Here is a 21,366-nt window from a genome sequence, read left to right on the forward strand (position 1 = left end):
ATCTGATGAAGTGAGCTGTAGCTCACGAAAGCTTATGCTCAAATAAATGTGTTAGTCTCTAAGGTGCCACAAATCCTCCTTTTTGCGAATACATACCAACACATTTATTTGAGCATAAGCTTTCGTGAGCTACAGCTCACTTCATCAGCTGCATTCAGTGGAAAATAAATCTCCCCACTGTATTTTCCATTGAATGCATCCGATGAAGTGAGCTGTAGCTCACGAAAGCTTGTGCTCAAATAAATGTGTTGGTCTCTAAGGTGCCACAAGTCCTCCTTTTCTTGATGTAATCACATGACTCCAGGAGCTAAAGCCCTAGGTACTGGCCTTTTGTGCGTTAATCCAGCCCTGTAGACAAGGGCTTCCATCTGGCAAACCACAGAGGTACACCAGAGGGATGTTTGCTGTTGGAGAGTAAAGGTACAAACTGGGGCCTCTGATGATGTGACCTTCACTTTCCTGGTCCCTTCTTACTCATAGGGCCTAGGCTTGGAGGCGGGAGAAAAGGGTTGGACTTGGAGGCAGTTCCTTATTAGAAACAGGGAGTTTGCAGCTGCTGTAGGGGTAACTGTCCCTGTAGCATAGCAAATGGGAAGACAGTGATGGGGCTTTTCTGACTGGAGCCTGATGAGGTTACAAGGAATAAGGGGAGAAGCTCTTTGGGGCTTGTGGCGGCGACGTTACCAGAGTGCGGGGTTGTTTATTTAGCTTAGAAGAACCCCGCAAGGTTAGGTTAGCCTGTCCAGGACCACGGTTCAGAAAGGAGCAGCTGTATACGTTTGTCTTGCCAAGTTGGTAAATATCCTCTTTTAAAAATGACCCGGGAAACTGAGCTGGCCTCTGCAGAGGGCTGCTGCCAAATTTGGAAACGGCTTCGTTCCCTGCAGCTGGAAAGGGACAGGAGGCGTGCAGCCCGGCCTGCACGGAGGGCACGGTCAGCAGCTCTGGAGGCTCCAGGTTGCCTCTCTCCTCTCCTCAGCACGGCGCTGCCCGCCCGCGGGGCGGGGGCCTGGGCCCTCCTGCGCCCCCTGGCTCGGGCTCTCCCGGCGCGGCGCGCTCCCCGCAGTACCGGGCGGAGGCGCGGGGGGCGCGGCGGAGCCGGTCTCTCCCGGCAGCGGCTGGGCTGGAGCCGCGGCGCAGGCTGAGCCGTGCGGGGCTCGCTGCTCTCCGTGTCGCCGCCAGACCGAGCGGCTGCGGCCAGGGGGGTCCCGGGCCGCCTGCCTTGTGCTGCTTCCCCGCGGCCGCCGCCTGCGGCCTCTGGCCGCCGCCGCTGCTGAGCCGCATGGGCCGGGCCCCGCGCCGCGGCTGCTCCGAGCGGGTGAGCGAACGGGAGCGGCCGGAGCCAGGCCCCAGCCGTGCTGCGCTGAGGCCGCCGGGCCGAGCCGGGGAGGCCGCCGCATTGTGGGGCCGCCGGGACGGGCCGGCTCCGAGCCGGCGCTAGGCCGCCGCCGCTGGCGGGGGAGCGGGCCGGGCGTGCGGGATCCGCCCGCGGGCGCTGGGCTGCGGCCGGGCCGGCGGGAGGAGGGGGTCGGGGTCCCCGGCGGGTGGGAGCAGCCAGGCTTCCCGCGGAGCTCCCGCGAGGGTCCCGGCCCCGCGTCCTGCTCGCTCAGTTGGAGCCATGGTTCCTGTCAGTGCCGCAGCGCCCGACCGGAGCTGCCGGGCTGGCTGGCCCAGGGCTGCGGGAGCCTCCGAGCCCGGGGCACTGGCCAGCAGCAGGGAGAAGGAGCAGCCCACTCGGGAGCCCCTGGGCAGCGCGGGGGAGGATCATTATCCGGCCAGTTAGGAGGGATTATAGGGAGAAAATCCAGGGTCTGGGCACCAAGGCCTCGATCCGCCCCGGAACAGCACGTAGCCGTCGGGATCGGGGCCTCAGACTGTGCATGTGTCTCCGCACTATGTACCTGGGCTGTGCCCAGAGTCACCAGGCATGGCGATTTACAGCAGTGCCTTCAAGCTTTCCCCGGAGCTGAAATGCTCAGGGCTTCTCAGGGCTTGAGAAATGGAGCCTTGCTTGCAACTGGGAGCAAAATGGCTCGTGTGTCAGTTTCGGAGTGTGAGGTTCAACTCAATGAAAAGGTTAAAATGTTATGTTGGATGTTTAGGTGCTGGAAATCTTTATTGTGAAGATCAGATTATTTCCATGACTTCATTGCTCTAGTGATGGAAGAGAAACATACTGTAAACGGGGCATAGTATGAAATAAGAATACACTAAATTACAGGTGTTCAGGCAAACCTCAGAATAGCAACTGAATGTTTTGCCTGTTTTGATCCAGTAGTTGTAATGAGAAACTATCTCTTGGTCTCATGATCACAAAAAACAGTTGAAACACACAGTTATCTAGGAATTAAAATCAGTTAACCTAATTGTTTACCACTTTATTTTGTTTTGTGATGAGGTACAAACTGTTTGGTATCTTGAAGGCCAGCCCGGGCACCTTCTAGCTGTATTTTTTCAGCTCAGTTGGGAGCAACAGAAGTGGGAAAGTTGTCTGAAAGATGTATTCATTTGTGTGGGGTAAGCTTTGTGAGAGAGGCTTTTATTTCATAATTATTTTTCTTGGTATATTTTCACATGCAATTGAATAAGTCCATCTAAAGAAGTTATTTGTAAGACAGCTGCAGCTTTACAGCATTCAGGTCTTTGAGTTCACCAGTATTATTTTGTAACACAAAACTTTTGTTAGTGTCTTTAAAGAATTTAAGTCGTATTGATTTATTACAAAAGTAGGTACTAGAGGTAGTACATTTCTACTCCTGCCTCCATAAATAAACACCTTCTGCACCATGTTGATTCAAATTACTTTTAAAAATATTGTTTACTTCTCATCGTCAGGTGGTGACTAGAAATGTTCTCAGGGCCAGTAGCAAATAATGGTTGTTAGCTTACATGAAATGTCAGTAAATACCCTCCATTCCATGAAGTATAATGGTATATTTAGTAATACTGTACCATACACGCCATTTTTACATTATGCACATTTATTACAGGAGTGTAATTGAGAAATAATGCAAAATATCCTGGGAATGACAGTATATTATGATTATCTGTACATTATGATTTTAATTTCACTAAAGTATATTGTTCTCTTAACCTAATGAATGCTCAAAATGCTTGTCTGTTAAAAGTGCTAAGGCACTGTCAAAATGTCTCCAGAACTGGAGGGGAATTTCATGACAGTTGATTGTATTGAAAGTTGTCTATTCTTGATTTTAATGCTAATTGGAAGTTTTTTCAGAATATTTTCACATGCCCTGAAAGAAATTCCAAAACTATTATGGAGATGTGACTTTACCTAGTGGTTAGCTATGTTAAAATACTGTATATTTTATGACTTAAGTCTGGTATACAAATATACACATTAAAAAATTCAAGTAAATCCCCTATTAAAGACATTTGTATAAATCCTCTTCTAGGATTGGTCATCAGTTTGTTTAGCTACCTCAGTATTAGGAAGCTTAAAAATACTGGAGTACTCTTAAAAATAGTCCTGTGTTAGAATTTTTACCTGCAATATTTCTTAATGTTGTTCTCATTTGTTTCAGCAGAACAAACACATTCACTCTGGAACTACTGATACTGGTGTTTTGAGACGAAGCCTGTTCCGTCATTGTTCCTGTGCAAGCAGGCACCATAAAAATGAATATCCAGGGGAAAGGCTTCCCTTTGGATCTTGGGGGAAGCTTCACCGAAGATGCTCCAAGGCCACCGGTCCCTGGTGAGGAGGGTGAGCTAGTTTCTACAGATTCAAGGCCAATCAGCCACGGCTTCTACTCTGGTAAAAGTGACGTTATTAAAAATGAGACTTCCACAGCAACACCGAGGCGCTCTGATCTGGATTTGGGGTATGAACCTGAGGGGAGTGCTTCTCCAACTCCACCCTACCTGAAATGGGCTGAGTCGTTGCACTCCTTGTTGGATGATCAAGATGGGATAAATCTGTTCAGGACTTTCCTGAAGCAGGAGGACTGTGCAGATTTGCTGGACTTCTGGTTTGCCTGCAGTGGCTTCAGGAAGCTAGAGCCCTGCGTCTCCAATGAGGAAAAGAGGCTCAAATTGGCTAAAGCTATTTACAAAAAGTACATTCTGGACAATAATGGGATAGTATCCCGGCAAATCAAACCAGCCACAAAAAGCTTCATAAAAGATTGTGTCATGAAACTGCAAATTGATCCTGACATGTTTGACCAGGCCCAAACTGAGATTCAGTGCATGATCGAAGATAATACCTATCCTTTGTTCCTTAAGTCAGATATTTATTTGGAATATACAAGGACAGGAGGGGAAAGTCCTAAAATTTATAGCGATCAGAGCTCAGGATCTGGGACAGGTAAAGGACTGCCTGGATATTTGCCTACTCTTAATGAGGATGAGGAGTGGAAGTGTGACCAAGACACCGAAGAGGAAACCAGCCGAGATTCAGCCCCATCCAGCAGGCTTACTCAGAAGCTGCTTTTGGAGACAGCAACCCAGCGTGCCACATCAACCAGGCGATATAGCGAGGGAAGAGAGTTCAGGTACATTAGCCTGATAGAATAAAATTTCTAGCGTCTTGTGTCTGTAGAACTTTCATGAAAGCCGTTTGGGCTTCTTGAGGCTGTTGTAAATTTGGGGATGCATGTGGGACTGCGTAAGTGTCAGTTCTGGGGATGAATGTTACCTTTTCATTTGGAAATTTTGTTTGGAATGCAAGCTTTTTTGTTTTTGTTTTTTGAGGAGAGTCAGTCTGAAGTATCTGTAGAAACTGAGAACTGCGCTTGATAGATTCTCTATGATTTCTATTAATCACACCTGAAGTATGTTTCCATCAGCTCCTTAAGATGAGAGAGTGTCATTTGAAAGATGGAGGGCTAATGCATCAATCATGGCCATGGGTGGTCCTCTCATGTGCATTGAAGAATGATTCAAATGAGCTGCATTTCCAGGTTTGCATTTGGCCTGTAGGAGAGAAATGACAGTATTTAGTGGTTGAACTGTAGATTTTATATACTCATAATTAGGGTCCTACCAAATTCATGGCCATGAAAAACGCGTCACGGATGGTGAAATCTGGTCTCCCTCTGTGAAATCTGGTCTTTTATATGCTTTTACCCGATACTGTATGGAGACCAGCGTTTCTCAGATTGGGGGTCCTGACCCAAAAGGGAGTTGCAGGGAAGTCTCAAGGTTATTTTAGGGGGGTTGCGCTATTGCCACCCTTATTTCTGCACTGCCTTCACCGCCGGAGAGCAGTGGCTGTTGGCCGGGTGCTCAGTCCTGAAGGCAGTGCCCTACCAGCAGCGCAGAAGTCAGGGTGGCAATACCACACCATGCCACCCTGACTTCTGCACTGCTGCTTTCAGAGCTGAGCAGCTGGAGAGTGGCGGCTGCTGACCAAGGGCCCAGCTCTGCAGGCAGCGGTGCAGAAGTCAGGGTGGCAATACCACACCATGCCATCCTTACTTCTGTGCTGTTACTGGCAGCGGCTCTGCCTTCAGAACTGGGCTCCCAGCCAGCAGCCGGCTGCCCAGCTTTGAAGGCACCACTACCGTCAGCAGCAGCACAGGAGTAAGGGTAGCAGAACCGCAGCCCTCCTACAATAACCTTGCAACCACCCTACAACTCCTTTTTTGGGTCGGGCCCCCACAATTACAACACTGTGAAATTTCAGATTTACATATCTGAAATCATGAAATTTGCAGTTTTTAAAATCCTATGACCGTGAAATTGACCAAAATGGACCGTGAATTTGGTAGGGCCTTACTCATAATAGGGCTTTGCTGTGTGAATATGTAAGGGAATACTCAGTGTGACTGGTGACTACAAGTTCTTTGTCACTGGAGCGATGGCACCCATCATATTCCTCTCTACCAAATGGAATGCATAGCAATCCCTGGAAGTGATTTTTGATTTGGTCTTAAAGGCTTCTTGACAGTGGATTCTACCAGTGCCATCCAAAAGTAGGAGTTGCCAAATTTAGCTATTTATTTTTCCCTTATGGCCTTTCCTTTCATCCAAATCATTGTTTTTCATAAATAAGATACTCTATTTCCTGTCATTCCTCCCACGTCCTTCCAGCTAACACAGAGTTGTAAGTTCAGTTAAAATGCCAAATATTTATCAGGGAGTTCTCCAGGTTCAGTAACATGTCCAGAATGCGTTCTTATTTCTTTAAAATAAAATCACCTTGTTTTAGTACATCTTAGGCTAAAATTTGGCCACTTTGTGAAGGTTATAAAATGAAGCAGCTAAAAGTTTCCTGATCAAAGCTGCCCCAGCCTTAGGAGAAGGTATTTATGGATTTAATCTCACTCAGCAGTCCTTTAGTCTGGCAGCTGGAAATTCATCCCTCCCTCTGCAAAGCCTCAGCCCATTGCAGATGCTGAAGCATTTTCATTTTGATCCTTGTTTTCGTACAGATTTTGAGGAGGGAATGTTGAATGTGAAACTTTGAAAAAAGAGGGAATTCATGTGACTCCCTGCTGGTTTAATCAAGAATCTAAAAAACAAAATCCCACATCCTGGGACTTTCCTGTGGAGTTAATAAAAACCTTGAACATTTCTTGAAGTGGATTTTGATTGACCAGTTGGGTACCTACTATAAGGGAAGATTAGAACATTTTAAGATTTAAGTATCTTTTTATCTAAGTGATAAATAGCTTTTAAGATTGGAAATAACTGGTTTGAGGTAGAGTTTTCTCATTTCTAGAACAGGTAACAAAAGAGTATTTAGCAGTTCTGCACTTCTCAGATCTAATTTATGGAAAATACCGTGAATGTATTGGTTGAATACTTATTTTAAAACACCATGAAATAGTGGCACTGTGTAATAAGGTTTATAAAGTTCAGAGCTTTCATACTAAATCGGAGCAATATGAGATGGGATTAAACACAGGTTGTGCATCTGAGAAAAAATAAACAGGGATATTCATCTTTTGTAAAACTTTGTGCCCAACAGTCCGTCACTACGGCTACAGATTTTTCACTGTCAGGTGCCTCTTGGAAATTCTTGCCATCAGTGGGCACTTCAGTGAGATGCATTTCCATACCAGGAATTACTGAATGGGAATAACATTTTAAAAAACATTAATATATGTATTACTGTAGGTCCAGAGGATCCATTGTGCAAAGGGGATGTACAAATATATATGTAGACGTGATCCACTCTCCCAAAAAGCTCATAAGCTAAAAGTAATTTGATATCTTAATTGCCAATCCATCCTTGTAGAACAGGTCATCTAACCAAAGTCCTCCAGCGGTACAGCGTACCAACCGTTGTTTTGAGCGGTATTGTAAACATTAAGACCTTGCTCCTGCAAACACTTAAGTGCCTGAGTACTTTTCTCATCATTAAATTATTTATTTTTTTATCTGATTTTTTTTATTAAATCTGGATTTTTTAAATTTAAATAGGTTTATTTTTTAAAAAAAAAATCACAAGTATAATTAGGACAACCTATATTAAGGCCTAAACACATTATAATCCATAAAAATAATTTAAATGCTCTTTTTTAAATAAAGCAGTACGTGTTTGCTGCCGAGCTTTAAAGAAAGTCAAACCACTGAACTGGTGGAAGTCACTGGCTAAGCTCTACTGCCTAACAAACTGGAGTTTGTTAAAGTGATAAGTCAGCTTTTGACAGCAGTAGCCTCTTCTGCAAATGGAGAGAGACTATTTTCTTCATTTTAGTTTATTCAGCTAGTTCAGTTTGAGCAGTTCATTCTGGGATAAGAAACCAGTTGTGAGTTGTGAAAAACCTGGAAAGCTTGTTTTCCCCTTCCAATCTATGAATAAAAACTAGGAATGAGAGGATGAGATCTACTAGTTCTAAAATCTTGAAGGACAGGTTGAACAGAAACAGTCAGTTCAATTCACTAACTACAGATGAGACTGCCTACATTTAATAAATCAGTTTGTTTTAAAAAACTATTTTGATAAACTTTCTGATACACCATTTTGTTCTTAGGTATCCAGCACACTTAAGACACTCTTATTTAACTTATAACCCCCCCCCCCCAACCATTTTAAAATGTTTTTGTGTATTTTCAAGTGAATTTGAATTTCCATCCAAATAGAACTTGACACAAATAACAAGTAAAAAATTATCTACTAGATAAAAAAAGTATCATTCACTGTTTTTCTAACATAATAAAAATGTGAAAATTAAGAATCCTGAATAAATTTTAAATTAAGCTATAGAATTACTTAAATGAGTACAGATATATTATTCTTTTGGTTAACAACATTTTTTTTTAAAACCAACAAATTTAGGGGAAAAGGGTATATTTAACTGCAAGATAACAAGTTTTAATGGTACCAACTAATGAGAAACAACTTTTCTTTAGGAAAATAACTGAAAAGTAGAAATGCAAAACAAGATTAAAATTGATGATTTAAATCATGATTAAAATCACTTCAATTTAAATTAGTCCACTTTGCTTTTCTCATGTGAGCAGTGCCTTTGAAGCCAAGTGGACTTCTTACATATGTACATTGTTGTTGTATATAAAAAGCATGTGCAGATCAGGGCCTTTGGTTGTCTTCAACATTTTCACAATTCTTCTGGTTTTGTATGTAGGATAATTTCCAATTTGTTATTGAAAGAGCACTGATATTAGCTTTTTTTCTTTCAACCTCCTACATCTATAGGTCTGTTTAATCTTCCCCAAGTTTAACCTCTGCATATTGCTTGACTTCCATGGAAATTGAATAAAGAAGAATTTGTACAGTTAGAACTTAAACTATTTGTTTTTGTGAACATGCATTTTTAGTCAGATTCAAATCTTTGCAGCATAAGAGGCTTAAAGTGTTAAATTCCCCATCTCATGAAAATAAAACAAATATAAATATTTGCTCAGACCATTTCAATTAAGCCTGTTATTAGTGTGATATATTCCTGAAGGTGAGGGTTCACTCATGCGTAGTATGGAGAGCATTGTTTAAAATAAAAGTGTCATATTACCTACTGTGTTTTTGTATAGGAAGGAAAAGGCAAATAGTCATTGCACGTAGGCTACTGCAAATTAATTGGACATTGGTTATGGATCAGTGAACTTCAAAGAAGGTAACCTCAGAAGATCTCGTGCATTAATGCACAGCTTCCAAAACTGACACTAGCATGGTAGTGAGTGTGACTAAATCTTTTATTAACCTTCTTTTGAGATCCACTGATGGGATTTTTCTGAGTTATGAAGAACAGAAATTAAACTTTTGCCTTGCAGATTTATTTTGAAGTATTCTAATTAAAACCTGCACATTTTAAAGATTCAGAACTCTATTGCTAGTCATTAAGTTGCCAGGTTACATGTCACATTCTTCTTTTATGTGTGCAGGTTTCTTCTACTAATTACTTTATTTATCTAAATTTGGTCTAAGATCTCCCCAACTATAGATGCCCATCCAGAGCTCTGGGTGTCCTTGACTTGCACCATAAACTAGGAGTTACAAACTCCTCTGTTGAACAGTGAGGTGATACTTGCTTTACTAAATCATAAACTTCCAGCTACTGTTTTGTTTTGTTAAAGAATAATTAACTTTGTTTTAGAAGATACCTTACACACATTCACTTGGCTTTGTTTTGGCAGAGGTAATCAAGGGGGCAGCATTGTGTAACAACTGTTTTGGGTTTTTTTCGGAAAAAACAATCTAGTGGTGTTTGGTTTCTCCATTTTTTTAAATTTATTGAAAATTTATGTCACTCTGAAATGTTTCCATGAACATGACATGCATTAGAGAGGGAAAATAGGTGGAGTGATTGGTGAATGGAGGGAACATGGTTAAAGGTGAAATCTGCTGTCAATGGATATTGGAGAGTGGAAAGTTTAACTTGAGGGGGCTTGAATTGCTAGAACTGGAAAACTTGTGGAAGGTGGGCTCGATGTCTGATAACATGAAGTAGTTTTTATATGAAGCTGGCTAGCTAATCTTATTTTTCAGTCTTTGCAGAGTTGAATGCACTGGGGGGTGGTATTTCATTTCAACTATAGTAAATGTGAAAGCTGCTATTTAATAGTGAAAACAATTGTGTGTACTGATTATCAAACTTCAGCATGTGAATTTATGTGACTCATCATAATCAAAGTTGAAGGAAATAATGGGAAACAAATGATTTGAGTGGATGGAAGTACTTATCTTTAACTCTTTAAAAGTAAATGTAAACATTGTCAAGTTAAGTGGTAGAATTGGACAGATCTGTGCTCATCTCAAAACATAGGAAAAAATTGGTTTCTTTAGGTTGTTCAAGAACAAATGTTCATTGAATAAAACTGTTGTTGAAGTGGAAGCGTAGTACAATGATTTGAAGAAGTTTGGTGATCTTGCAAGTAAGACTTTAAAATAGATATGTGATAATGTAAGTCTCTGCTCCGGGCCTTCCAGCAGCAATTCAATACCAGGTAAATTCAGAGCGGTCTCTGTTTACCTTCAACATCCAACAAATGGCAAAGATCAGTGGGTGATATGCCATAACAATAACTGAAAATCAAAGATGTTAACTTGATAAGTTGCAACCTTCTTCATTCTAACAACATTGCCTTAATTGTAGCACAAAATGATCAGTTTAAAGGAATAAATGAAGCACTTATCTTGGATATATCCTGCTGCAGGGTGACTTTATTAAAATAATCAATTTTAATCTTGTTTTGCATTTATATTTCATTTTCCTAATTTTTTTTAAAACGTTGATTCTCTTTAGTATAATTTGGCACTACTTATTATATTATAATATATTATAATATATTATCTATTATTATTATTATAATATATTATCTATTATAATATATTATCTATACACACTATTTAAGCAATTATATTTCTTAACATACATTTAGTCAGAGTTTTAATGTTTACTTATCACTTATTTCAAACTGCATTTGGATGGAAATTAGAATTCAATTAAAATGCACAAAACCAGCATTTTAAAATTGTTTTTTTATAAAAACGACCTTAAATGTGCTGGATACTTTTCTTTTATACAGTTATCAAAGCACGTTCTTCTTATAAAACTGAGTTCTTAAGCAAAACAACTGTCTGTAGTTAGTGAAATGAATTGATTGTTTGTTTCTGGACCCCATGTCCTTAAAGATTTTAGAACTAGTAGATCTCATCTTTCCACGCTTTATTTTTAGTCCTAGATTGGAAGAGAAAAATAAACTTCCTTGCTTTTTCTCAACTCCCAATTGTTTTTTCAACTTTGTATGAGTTAGTTATTGAATTGAATTAGTTGAATAAACTGAAATGAAGAAAATAACTCTCTCTGCACCTGCACAAGAGGAGGCTCCTGCTGTCAAGAGCTGGCTTAGCACTTCAGCCAACTCTGGTTCCAGGTGCTTAGCCACTGATGCCCACCAGTTCTATAGTTTGACTTTTTTTTGAGACTTTGGCAGCAAACGTACTGCTTGAATATTATTTGTTTACATTAATTTAAATGATTTTAGTAGATTATAGTAAATGTAGACTTTAACATAGTTTGTCAAATCTCAATTTTAATTTTATGTAGGAGTTCTAAAGAGGAAAAATATAATTATTAAATAAAAACCTGAAATAAATAATCTAATTTTTTTTTTAAATCATTGATTTCTTTATTCATCCTGCTCCACTAGATAGATTTGAACTCTCAGGTCCATTGCTTGATGCTGCAAGTGAAGAAAGAGTACAAGTTAAATGAAGAACTAAAAACCAAAAATCAGCACTTAAATTAATGAAAAAATGTTTGGCTAATCATAAGAAAGAATGGTTTCAAGAATCCATACTAGGAAAATTTGATTTGATGTCTAAAAAGAAAACCACAGATTATGTTAAATTGGTGAAGATGCTATCCCGGAGCCTAGAGGAAATTATGACAGCCATTTGCTCAGACAATAAACATAAAAGTTTAAAAAATGAGAACTGCTCCGATATAAAGATCCTAAACTTCTGATTTATGGGTACAAAGTTTATTATTTAAACCACATTGTGAAATAAACAACACAGTTCTAAAAGCACTTACATAGAATATCAGGGTTGGAAGGGACTTCAGGAGGTCATCTAGTTCAACCCCCTGCTCAAAGCAGGACTAATCCCCAATTTTTGCCCCAGATCCCTAAATGGCCCCCTCAAGGATTGAACTCACAACCCTGGGTTTAGCAGGCCACACTCAAACCACTGAGTTATCCCCTTTACAGAAGGTCAAAAATGCTTTAAATCACCATTAACTTCAGAGTTGGTTGGTTTGTTGAAAAAGGAGGATAGATGCCATGGCTCCCCAAGGACTCTTTAGAAGATTCTGTATATTTGTATTCAAATGTTATCAGTGTTGAAATTTTCAACAAGCATGAGGTGGACTCTGATCAAAACAGCCCATTTTTTTTCATAACATGGTACTCTACTGATTGATATGAGACTTACAGAAACAATTGAAGGAGGTTTCAGAAGGACATAACAATTTAGTCTGACACTTCTCTTGCAGTTTTAGTCATAATCTGACTTGATTTAACCAACAGTGAAAAACTGCAGCTACACAGAGAGAAAGTTGAAAAATAATTCAGTGAAGCTTAGGCAACATAACTGATCCCAAATAAAAATGTCATAAGTTGAGCCCATATCAAGAAGAAGCTGAAGCGTGGCTGATGGAAGGTGATCTTGATGATTCTTCTCTGTTAGCGTTTACATTTTGAGACCCACATTTCTACCTCGACCTCCGTTGGCGAAGGAGTTTGTGTCATGGTTCATTGCACTGAAGTGGTGGGAAATTGTGGAAGTAAAAACCTAGGACAGTTGAAGTCAGAATTTTGACCATTTTTATAACCTGGATTGTGGTGCAGCCAGCTCAACGTTAATTTAACTTTTTTTTTTTTAGTATGTTTGGGTTGGTCTGGTTGAAACTTTATAATAGACTGGTTACTGAAAGAGCAAATAGTTACTAAAGGTATACCTGTATGTAATGGCAGATACAAAAAAGTGTTAGACCTCACGAGGGGAGCTGGTTTGTTCTATTCACAGAAGTACAAGTTTTTTCTTGGACAAGATGTTCCTTCTTTTACTTGGGGAAATAATATGCTTTGAAAGAGAATCACTTGGGGCCCTCTGCTTTGTGGTGTTTTTTGCAAAACCTTAATGGGTATTTTCCCAGGGAAAAAAATGTTTTGTTTGATTTGAGGAAAATCACAACCTTGACTTGTAGCCAATAATAGGCCACAACCTATGCATCAGAATCAAGGCCTTCCTGGCTGGTGAAGGCCAGTACAGTCAATTATTGCTGGAGATAGTCAGTGTCTCTGTTAGGGAGAGCATGGAAGCTAGCATGCTTCCTTTCTTCAAAAAAATCATCTTTTGACATAGACAGTCTAGGCAGCCATAGTCCAGTGTGGTGCCTTCCCTTTTGGAGTAAGGTTTTGACAAGGTTGTGGCACATTGGTTCTCATAGCATCTGGTTGTGTTTGATTATCTTAACCCTTGTACCCAGTCTGGGTACAGATCTAGGTTTGGTACAGCTCTTGTTGTTTGGTTGATGTTTTCTTAGCAATTAACAACAATCAGGGGTCACTGCTGATATAGCAGATATACCAGCTGCTCTCCATACTGGTGATCATGAGGCATTAGTGATTTGTCTGCAGTCTCGAGCAGGAGTGTATGGTGCTACCTGGTTTTGTTCTCTCATAGCTGAAAGGCCCCAAAGGGTTGTGTTGGGTAATTGCTTGTCAACTCCATGGGCACTCTCACGGGGTAGCATAGGATACTAATTTATCCTCCTTTATATTCAGTGTATATGTGGGATCAGTAGGGAGGTTAATGAGGAGACTTGGGCAGCAGTGCTTTCAATCTGCTGATGACAACCAGTTTAGTTTTTCTCAGTTGCTCCAGCATGTGGTGGCGATTGGGTCATGGAGCTGGCTGAGGCTCCACTGGACAAGATTGGGGTGATGCTGGTAGGTTAGGAGAAACAACTGCAAGTGAAGGTGGAGACTGTCTGTCTCCAGCATTGGGAGCATTCAACCACCATTGTTAAGCTGAAGGCATAATTTGGGGATCTGACTAGATCAATGGCTGGGTTTAGAAAATCATATAGGAGCTGTGCTCAAGAAAGACTTGTGCCATCTACACCTGGCTAGAAGAGTATCTCCTCCCAGTTGAGACGCCCGTCTGTACAATCAAGTTGTACTGATTGAACTAAAACCCATTTTTAAATTGATGTAGTTAAACTGATGTGAGCGCCTGCGTGGACACGCTTATATCAACAATTCAAAGTGTGTTGTTACAAGGTTTTGCTCAGGTTTGATGTTATGTAAACCTGAGCAGTGTTTATGTGTAGACATGGCCTTATTTATCAACTGAATTGAGGAAATAGTTCACCCGTTGTGTTTGGATGTGGATTGATATTTGGGTTTCTTTTTAGAGAGAGACACTGCAAACCTCTGGCCGTCTGTTTTGATAAGCAATAACAATGTTATCTCTCTCCCCCCAATGTGTACATTTTCTTGCAAGGATTGAATTGAATCTTATTCAGATCACAAAACTTACATTTTTAAAAACAAGTATTTTAAATAGAATTAAATTCTTAGTCTTCCAAAGAGTTTTTAGACTGGCTTCTTCATGTCTAGTATCCTTCACGCACTGAAGCTCAGAAATTGGCAATAAATTGATAAAGGATGTCTTACCTTTCATGGAGAAGCTTTGCCTGATTTGATACCTAGCTTCATGCACATTTCTAAGTGGTGTACATTTCTAGTGATCTGTCCACCCCAGCTTTCCCACAATTCTGTTGACATAAGTCCCATGGAATCCATTTGGGAAACATAGTTGGAGTAATTTTGAATTCTGTGCAATTTCCAAAAAAGATGGGTACTGAAAAGCTAAATGAAAATTGATCCAATCCCAGAAATCTGTGCTGAATATACCCAATAAGTGGGCCATATGGTACATTTACGTGCCTTGCAGTTCAACCTTAACTTCGGTTTATCTGTGTGGAGATGTTCTTTGTTGTGGCTCTATGGGGCTAATTTTCCCTGTGTAATTTCAGAATGCAGGACGTTCGTGCAGTTTTTGCATCTGTAACTCACTTCCTTAATCGGTTGGTTGGACTCTGGATGTATTAACTATCAAGTTGTGCTGCAAAGCCATAATTCACTAGGTTGAATAGGTTGTTGGGAGAGTCCTAAATCTCCTTGCTGCAATGGCTCTGCTCTTACCCAGCACCACCAAAGTCAGTGGAGATCCACCTGCGCACAGAGGCTTGCCTGCGTGGATCATCTTGCAGAACAGTGATTTCAGTGGGGATGAGTGGAGTTAATTTTGGACAGTTCTAATTTGCTTGGATTTTATTATTATACACATGTGTCCACCACTACAGATGAATGCATAAATAAATGGCATGGCAGTGACTAGAGGCCATTGCTCGTGTTTTGACATCTTCAGGGCAGATACAGATAGATAAATTTTGGGCTAAATACCCAAAAGCTTTCACCTTGTTGCTGTTTTGATTGCAGTTTATGTAGATTGCCATAGCTAAGAGAGGTAAAATCAGGGTGATTCATTTGTATCAAGCAATTGCTGTATATTTTATTTAAAAAAAAAACCTAAATATTTAGTGGGAAAAGAAAACTCTGGTTTGAAAAGTGGCCATTCATTTAGTGTAGAAAAGTGACATTTTAAGAAGACTCTTAACAGAGGTATCAGCACCTGAATTAGTTTATAGAAATATAATCACTGGATTATTAGGTTCATCCTCAAATCTTTTAAGAAATTACAATTAGTCATTGAAAAGAAGGAACCCCATGTTTTTTAAGCTACAGATAGGAGCTGTAGTAATGATTTAATTTGCAATCTGCCACTGAGTGCACTGGATTAGTTGGTTTCTCTATGTGGAAAGATTTGAAATTAGGTAGAAACTGAGGTTAATTATGTGTTCTAAATGGAATATGTGAAGACGACAAAGCAAGAACCCATACGATTTGATATGGTCTGTGAAGCTAAGCATAATGTTTCAGTACGGAGATATTTTTTTCTTTTGTTCAGCTATAAGGGTTTTAGTCACAGAAATTGAAATGATTAAAAAGCCAAATTGGTTGTATGTGCAATTCGGAACATCTCTCTGAAAGGATTTGACACTTATTTGGTGAGTGCAGACATACTAACTATACTTCAAACTAAAACAGCAATTTGGTTTTTCCCCTGCCCTGATGGACAGTATAAAGTGTGTTCTCTGTGTGCAAGTATTTCTCTGCTGTTGGTTGAGGGTAGTTACAATCAGTGGCTTATTATGAAACTCTTCAGTGACAACGGACTGTAAGAACTTTTCCAGTTTATTTTAATGGTGGTAATTTGGCAGTTAACCCATGTTTGGAGGAGCAGCTGCACTATTGCCTGTATAGGATATTAAACAAGTCCAACGTCATCAAGCCTAATGCCAGTAATTAAGCAATTACAGTCTACCTAGCATGAACATGCAGTTCTGTAGCCTGGGAAACTACAAAATAGGTACCTCTGCTGTAGCACCAAGCCCCCAACAGTATACAGCTATTTTAGTGGCAATTTGTTGACCAAAAAAGCATTTTTTGTTCTAAAAATGCAATATTTATATGTTATGACTTCAAAAATCATATCTCCAATAGTAGTAATTTAACAGACACATTTCTATTGCTATCCTAGCGTTAATATGACAAACCTACAGTTGCCAAAATTGGTGAAGTGAATTTTTTGAAATAAAGAACAGTAAATTTCTTCGTTTAAAGAGTCTGTCAACCCCCTTACACTTAATTGTTTGTTAGATGCTTAAAAAGCAAAAGTGTTAAAAAGACTCGTATAACGTTATTTTAAAACATGCTTTTACATTCAAGAGGATAAACTGCCTCACTTCCTGCTGTAAGCAGAATTTGCTCCTTGTCCGGCTAGACCGGGGCAGGCAAACTTTTTGGCCTGAGGGCCACGTCGGGTTTCCAAAATTGTATGGAGGGCTGGTTAGGGGAGACTGTGCCTCCCCAAACAACTAGGCGTGGCCCGGCCCCCAACCCCTATCCAACCCCCACTGCTTCTCGCCCCCTGATGGCTCCCCCAGGACTCCTACCCCATCCAACCCCAATCCCTGTCCCCTGATGCCCCCGCCCCTCCCCGAGGACTCCTGCCCCATCCACCACTCCCTGTCCCCTGACTGTCCCTGGATTTCCCGCCCCTGCCGGCCCCCTGCTGCCCCATCCAACCCCTCCTATCATTCCTGACTGCCCTCCCCCGGGACCCCTGCCCCCATTCAACCCCCCTGTTCCCTGCCCTCTGACCGCCACAACCCCTATCCACACCCCCGAACTCCCCTGCCCTCTATCCAACTCTCCCCCACCACTCCCTGCCCCCTTACCACGCTGCCTGGAGCACCGATGGCTGGCGCCCAGCTGGAGCAGGTCAGGCTGGGCTCTGCAGCTGCGCTGCCCCAGGAGCTCTCAGCCCAGAGCATTGCACCGGCAGCACAGTGAGCTGAAGCTGTGAAGGGGAGAGGGGCCGGGGGCTAGCCTCCCAGGCCAGGAGCTCAGGGGCCGGGCAGGAGGGTCCTGCGGGCCTTATTTTGTCCACCTCTGGGCTAGACATGTGAGAATCTTGGTCTCTGTCAACTACAATAGGAAAAAATGTTCTCTTAATTGAGGTCCTATATTTATCCTTCTTGAATCTTTCTTTGTCCACTACAGAGCAAGGGTCTCTCCAGTACTACAGTGAAACCTCGTGGACATTTCTGAACCTCCCTTTGCCAAGTCTGTATGTTTTAACAACGTTACAGTTATGTTCTGAGATAAATCTGTCTTATTCATCTTTCTGCCAGGATGAAACTTACCATGGTCCATTTTCCAGTAAGTCGTCACTCAGAAGTTCTGTAAAATGCTACCATCTTCTGCATAAAGCAATATGTCATAACTACAGCAGACCCTCTCTAGAACGCGCATTGCTAGAACGCAGATTCGCACATAGCGTGGTCGCGGCGACGGATCCCAAATTTAAATATTTAAATTGGGATCCATGGTAATGCTATCACGTGGCCCCCACTATAACGTGGCACCGCGCATGAATCCCAAATCCCGCGTTCCAGTGAGGGTCTGGTGAAAGTATTACTACTTACCATGTTGTCCCAAGTCTCTCTCTATTATGAGGCAATGAGTAGTTAAGGCTGCAAAGGTTTCTGTGTAAAGTTGAATTTGGAAAGTTCTTTAAAATACACATATGTAGTCAAATTGACTTGATATCAAGTCAGAGCCCAGAGCAGAGTTTGTGGTGCAAATTTAGGGGCATTTGGTTAAGGGGTTCCCGAGACGTAACCCTTTCTTTAGAATACCTGCTTTCTTAATACTTTTTGTTGCAGAGATTGGGAGCCTTTGGAACTATAGGTGGTATCTCAGAAAACTTGTATCATTGAACTGCCCAGCTGAAATCTGTTAGGCCTCAAAACACAATAATTCAAAAGTTATTAGACTTTGTTTCTGAATCTACGGAGTGGTGCACTGGGTTGCTGTGAGCAATGTATGGAACAGCAGCGCTGTGTGCAGACATATGGCTGGGAAGCACAGAGGGAAGAGAGCAAAGGGAGAGACTCTTTCCCCCCCCCCCCACCATATCCTTTATACTCGGAGGTGTATAGGCCTGAGAGTCAGAAGACATACAATCAAATTGTCTCATCTTCCATTACGTTTACATCCTCCTTGTGTCAATGTTGGTGTAAAGGGTAGAAATTAACCTCTTCTGTTCCTCTCTGTCATCTGCTCCTGCTTCCATCTGCTCCATGGTGTTGAGATCAACTGTTCTGCCCTACCAATAAAGAGTTCTTCTTAAAATTTCTCTTGGTCTCCCATGTTTCTTCACACCAGTTGGTTTCCATTTGATGACTCCATGTGGGGGTCTGTATCTGGAGTACATGCCCCAAATATGACCAGCACTTCCTTCTGTTTCTAGTGGAGACAAGCAGTTGGATGGTGATTTCTCTGATCTCTTCATTGGTGTTTAAGTCTTTCCATCCAACACCCAGAATCTCTCATAGGCGCTTATTTTGGAAGATGTCTAGTTTTCTGTCTAGTGCTTTGGCACATCTTCTGCTATCATGCCCGTATGTTAGCACTGAGATTCTTGGGTTTTTTTCTGGTGCTGAATACCTGTCATTTCCATATCTTTTTTGAGTTTAGTGAATGCTGTGGATGCCATTCCTATCCTTGATGTCACTCCTTTCTTGAGGTCTCCATTGACTAGTCTGGTGCTGTCTGGGTAGATGAGCTTTTCTACTTTATTGATGTTTTTGCCTTCTAACATGATGTTGCTGCTTGATTTTCTCCTCTTACAACTTCTGTTAATATTTGTGCAATTCAGAAGCTCTTATTATTGACCAAAGCCTTATATCCCTATCCTAGAGGGAGGCAACTATCCTTCCCCACAATTTTACAGACAAGATAACTGAGAAGTTTCACAAGGTCACTTATAGCAGAGCTGGGGATAAAACCTAGGTCTCTGATATGGCAGAGGATCAAACCTCATCCACTTAGCCTTTTGAAATGAACCTGCCAAAGCTGAATTGCTCCAGGCAGTAATCACGTTTTTTATGATAGTCACTGTATTTAAATTCCATCATGTCAAGTGCTGGAAGAAAGATGAAGACAAAGATGTCGTGTGCTTTGGGCAATGGCCTGGGGTCCAGGAGGACTGGGCTCTGTCCAGCGCTTTACCATAGACTTCATACATCATGATGAACAAATCATTTAAACCAGATTATTTGGAGGTGGAGAGCTTAGGGGAGGGAGCTGCTTTTCCACCTGTTGCAGTGGCAACATATGAAGCCCCCTAAACAGGTTCCAGAGACAGATTTGGTAGAAATCCAAAAAACAGAGATGTGGAGATTGGGTTTCACTATCTTAGGTAGTTATAGGGCTCTCATCGTTGACACCTCATAATCATTAATGGGTGTTCTCCTCAGAAATATCACCACACTTTAGAAGTGGAGAACTGAGGCAGAGAGGGAGTAATTGACTTGCCCATGATCACACAGGAAGTTTGTGGCTGAGCCAGGAATCAAAGTTAGGTCTCCTACCTGCTAGGACTGTCTTTCCACCCCTATGTGTTACAGACGCAGTCTGCCTCACTCAATTTCCATTCTTGGGTCCTCTTCCCGTGTGAATAGCTGAGATTTCATGGCTAGGAAGAATAATTTTTTGTGGTAATGTCCTCAGAACTATTCCAATGTGTACTTCAGCCTGGCAGTCTCTGGCAGCTGGGGAATGCCCTGTCCCCTGAAGATCCCACCAGTTTTCTTTGCTGTCCCTCCCTGCTGCAGAGCTTTTCAGAGGGGAATCTCCAAACTTCACTTCAAATGTTCAGAAGAACAACTGGGCTCAGTCCTATTTCCGTCTAATTCCCAGCCGTGTCCCAGGGCTGCATTTTGATTTTTTGGGGTGATTGTCCCCTCAGCTCTGCTTCCCCTTCTGAAGTGTTTGCAGTGACTGTTGCCCCTGGAAGCTTGAGGGAGTGAGCTAAGCCAAGAAAAACCAGAGCCCGAAGAAAGAGTCTGTGTCTCCTGTTGTCCCCTTATTGAGTTTCTCGCTGGGGAGTTTGGCTGGCCCTGTGGGAAGAGTACAATTTCCCTCACAGCCCAGGACAGGTGGGGTTGCCTCAGACCCTCTCCCCTAGGCAGTCGGGGATTGGAAAAGCACAAGTCCATGGGGCTGGGTACGCTGCATCCGAGGGTGCTAAAGTAGTTGGCTGATGTGACTGCAGAGCCATTGGCCATTATCTTTGAAAACTCATGGCGATTTGGGGAGGTCCCAGATGACTGGAAAAAGGCTGATGCAGTGCCCATCTTTAAAAAAGGGAAGAACTACTACAGGCCAGTCAGCCTCACCTCAGTCCCTGGAAAAATCATGGAGCAGGTCCTCAAGGAATCAATTCTGAAGCACTTAGAGGAGAGGAAAGTGATCAGGAACAGTCAGCATGGATTCACCAATGGCAAGTCATGCCTGACAAATCTAATTGCATTCTATGATGAGATAACTGGGTCTGTGGATGAGGGGAAAGCGGTGGACTTGTTATTCCTGGACTTTAGCAAAGCTTTTGATATGGTCTCCCACAGTATTCTTGCCAGCAAGTTAAAGAAGTATGGGCCGGATGAATGGACTATAAGGTGAATAGAAAGCTGGCTAGATCATCGGGCTCAACAGATAGTGATCGATGGCTCGATGTCTAGTTGGCAGCCGGTATCAAGCGGAGTGCCCCAAGGGTCGGTCCTGGGGCCGGTTTTGTTCAATATCTTCATTAACGATCTGGAGGATGGCGTGGATTACACCCTCAGCAAGTTTGCAGATGACACTAAACTGGGAGGAGTGGTAGATATGCTGGAAGGTAGGGATAGGATACAGAGGGATCTGGACAAATTAGAGAATTGGGCCAAAAGAAATCTG

General features: G+C 41.9%; 1 protein-coding gene across 5 annotated transcripts in view; it reads left to right on the forward strand.

Moving 5' to 3' along the window:
* Nucleotides 1-1,264: 1,264 nt before the first annotated feature.
* Nucleotides 1,265-21,366, forward strand: part of AXIN1 (axin 1) — a 177,410-nt gene continuing 157,308 nt past the window's right edge. For 2 of the 5 annotated variants that reach the window (XM_073362701.1, XM_073362705.1), the window contains exons 1-3: nt 1,270-1,318; nt 2,399-2,517; nt 3,549-4,517. In XM_073362701.1, the coding sequence (XP_073218802.1) occupies nt 3,640-4,517 (878 nt within the window). In that variant the 5' untranslated portion in view covers nt 1,270-1,318; nt 2,399-2,517; nt 3,549-3,639. Of the gene's footprint in view, nt 1,319-1,486; nt 2,518-3,545; nt 4,518-21,366 lie in introns of those variants that run through there. The other 3 variants (XM_073362703.1, XM_073362704.1, XM_073362702.1) reach the window with 3 other exon arrangements.

Source organism: Lepidochelys kempii, chromosome 10 (assembly GCF_965140265.1).
Source record: "Lepidochelys kempii isolate rLepKem1 chromosome 10, rLepKem1.hap2, whole genome shotgun sequence".
Taxonomy (NCBI): domain Eukaryota; kingdom Metazoa; phylum Chordata; order Testudines; family Cheloniidae; genus Lepidochelys; species Lepidochelys kempii.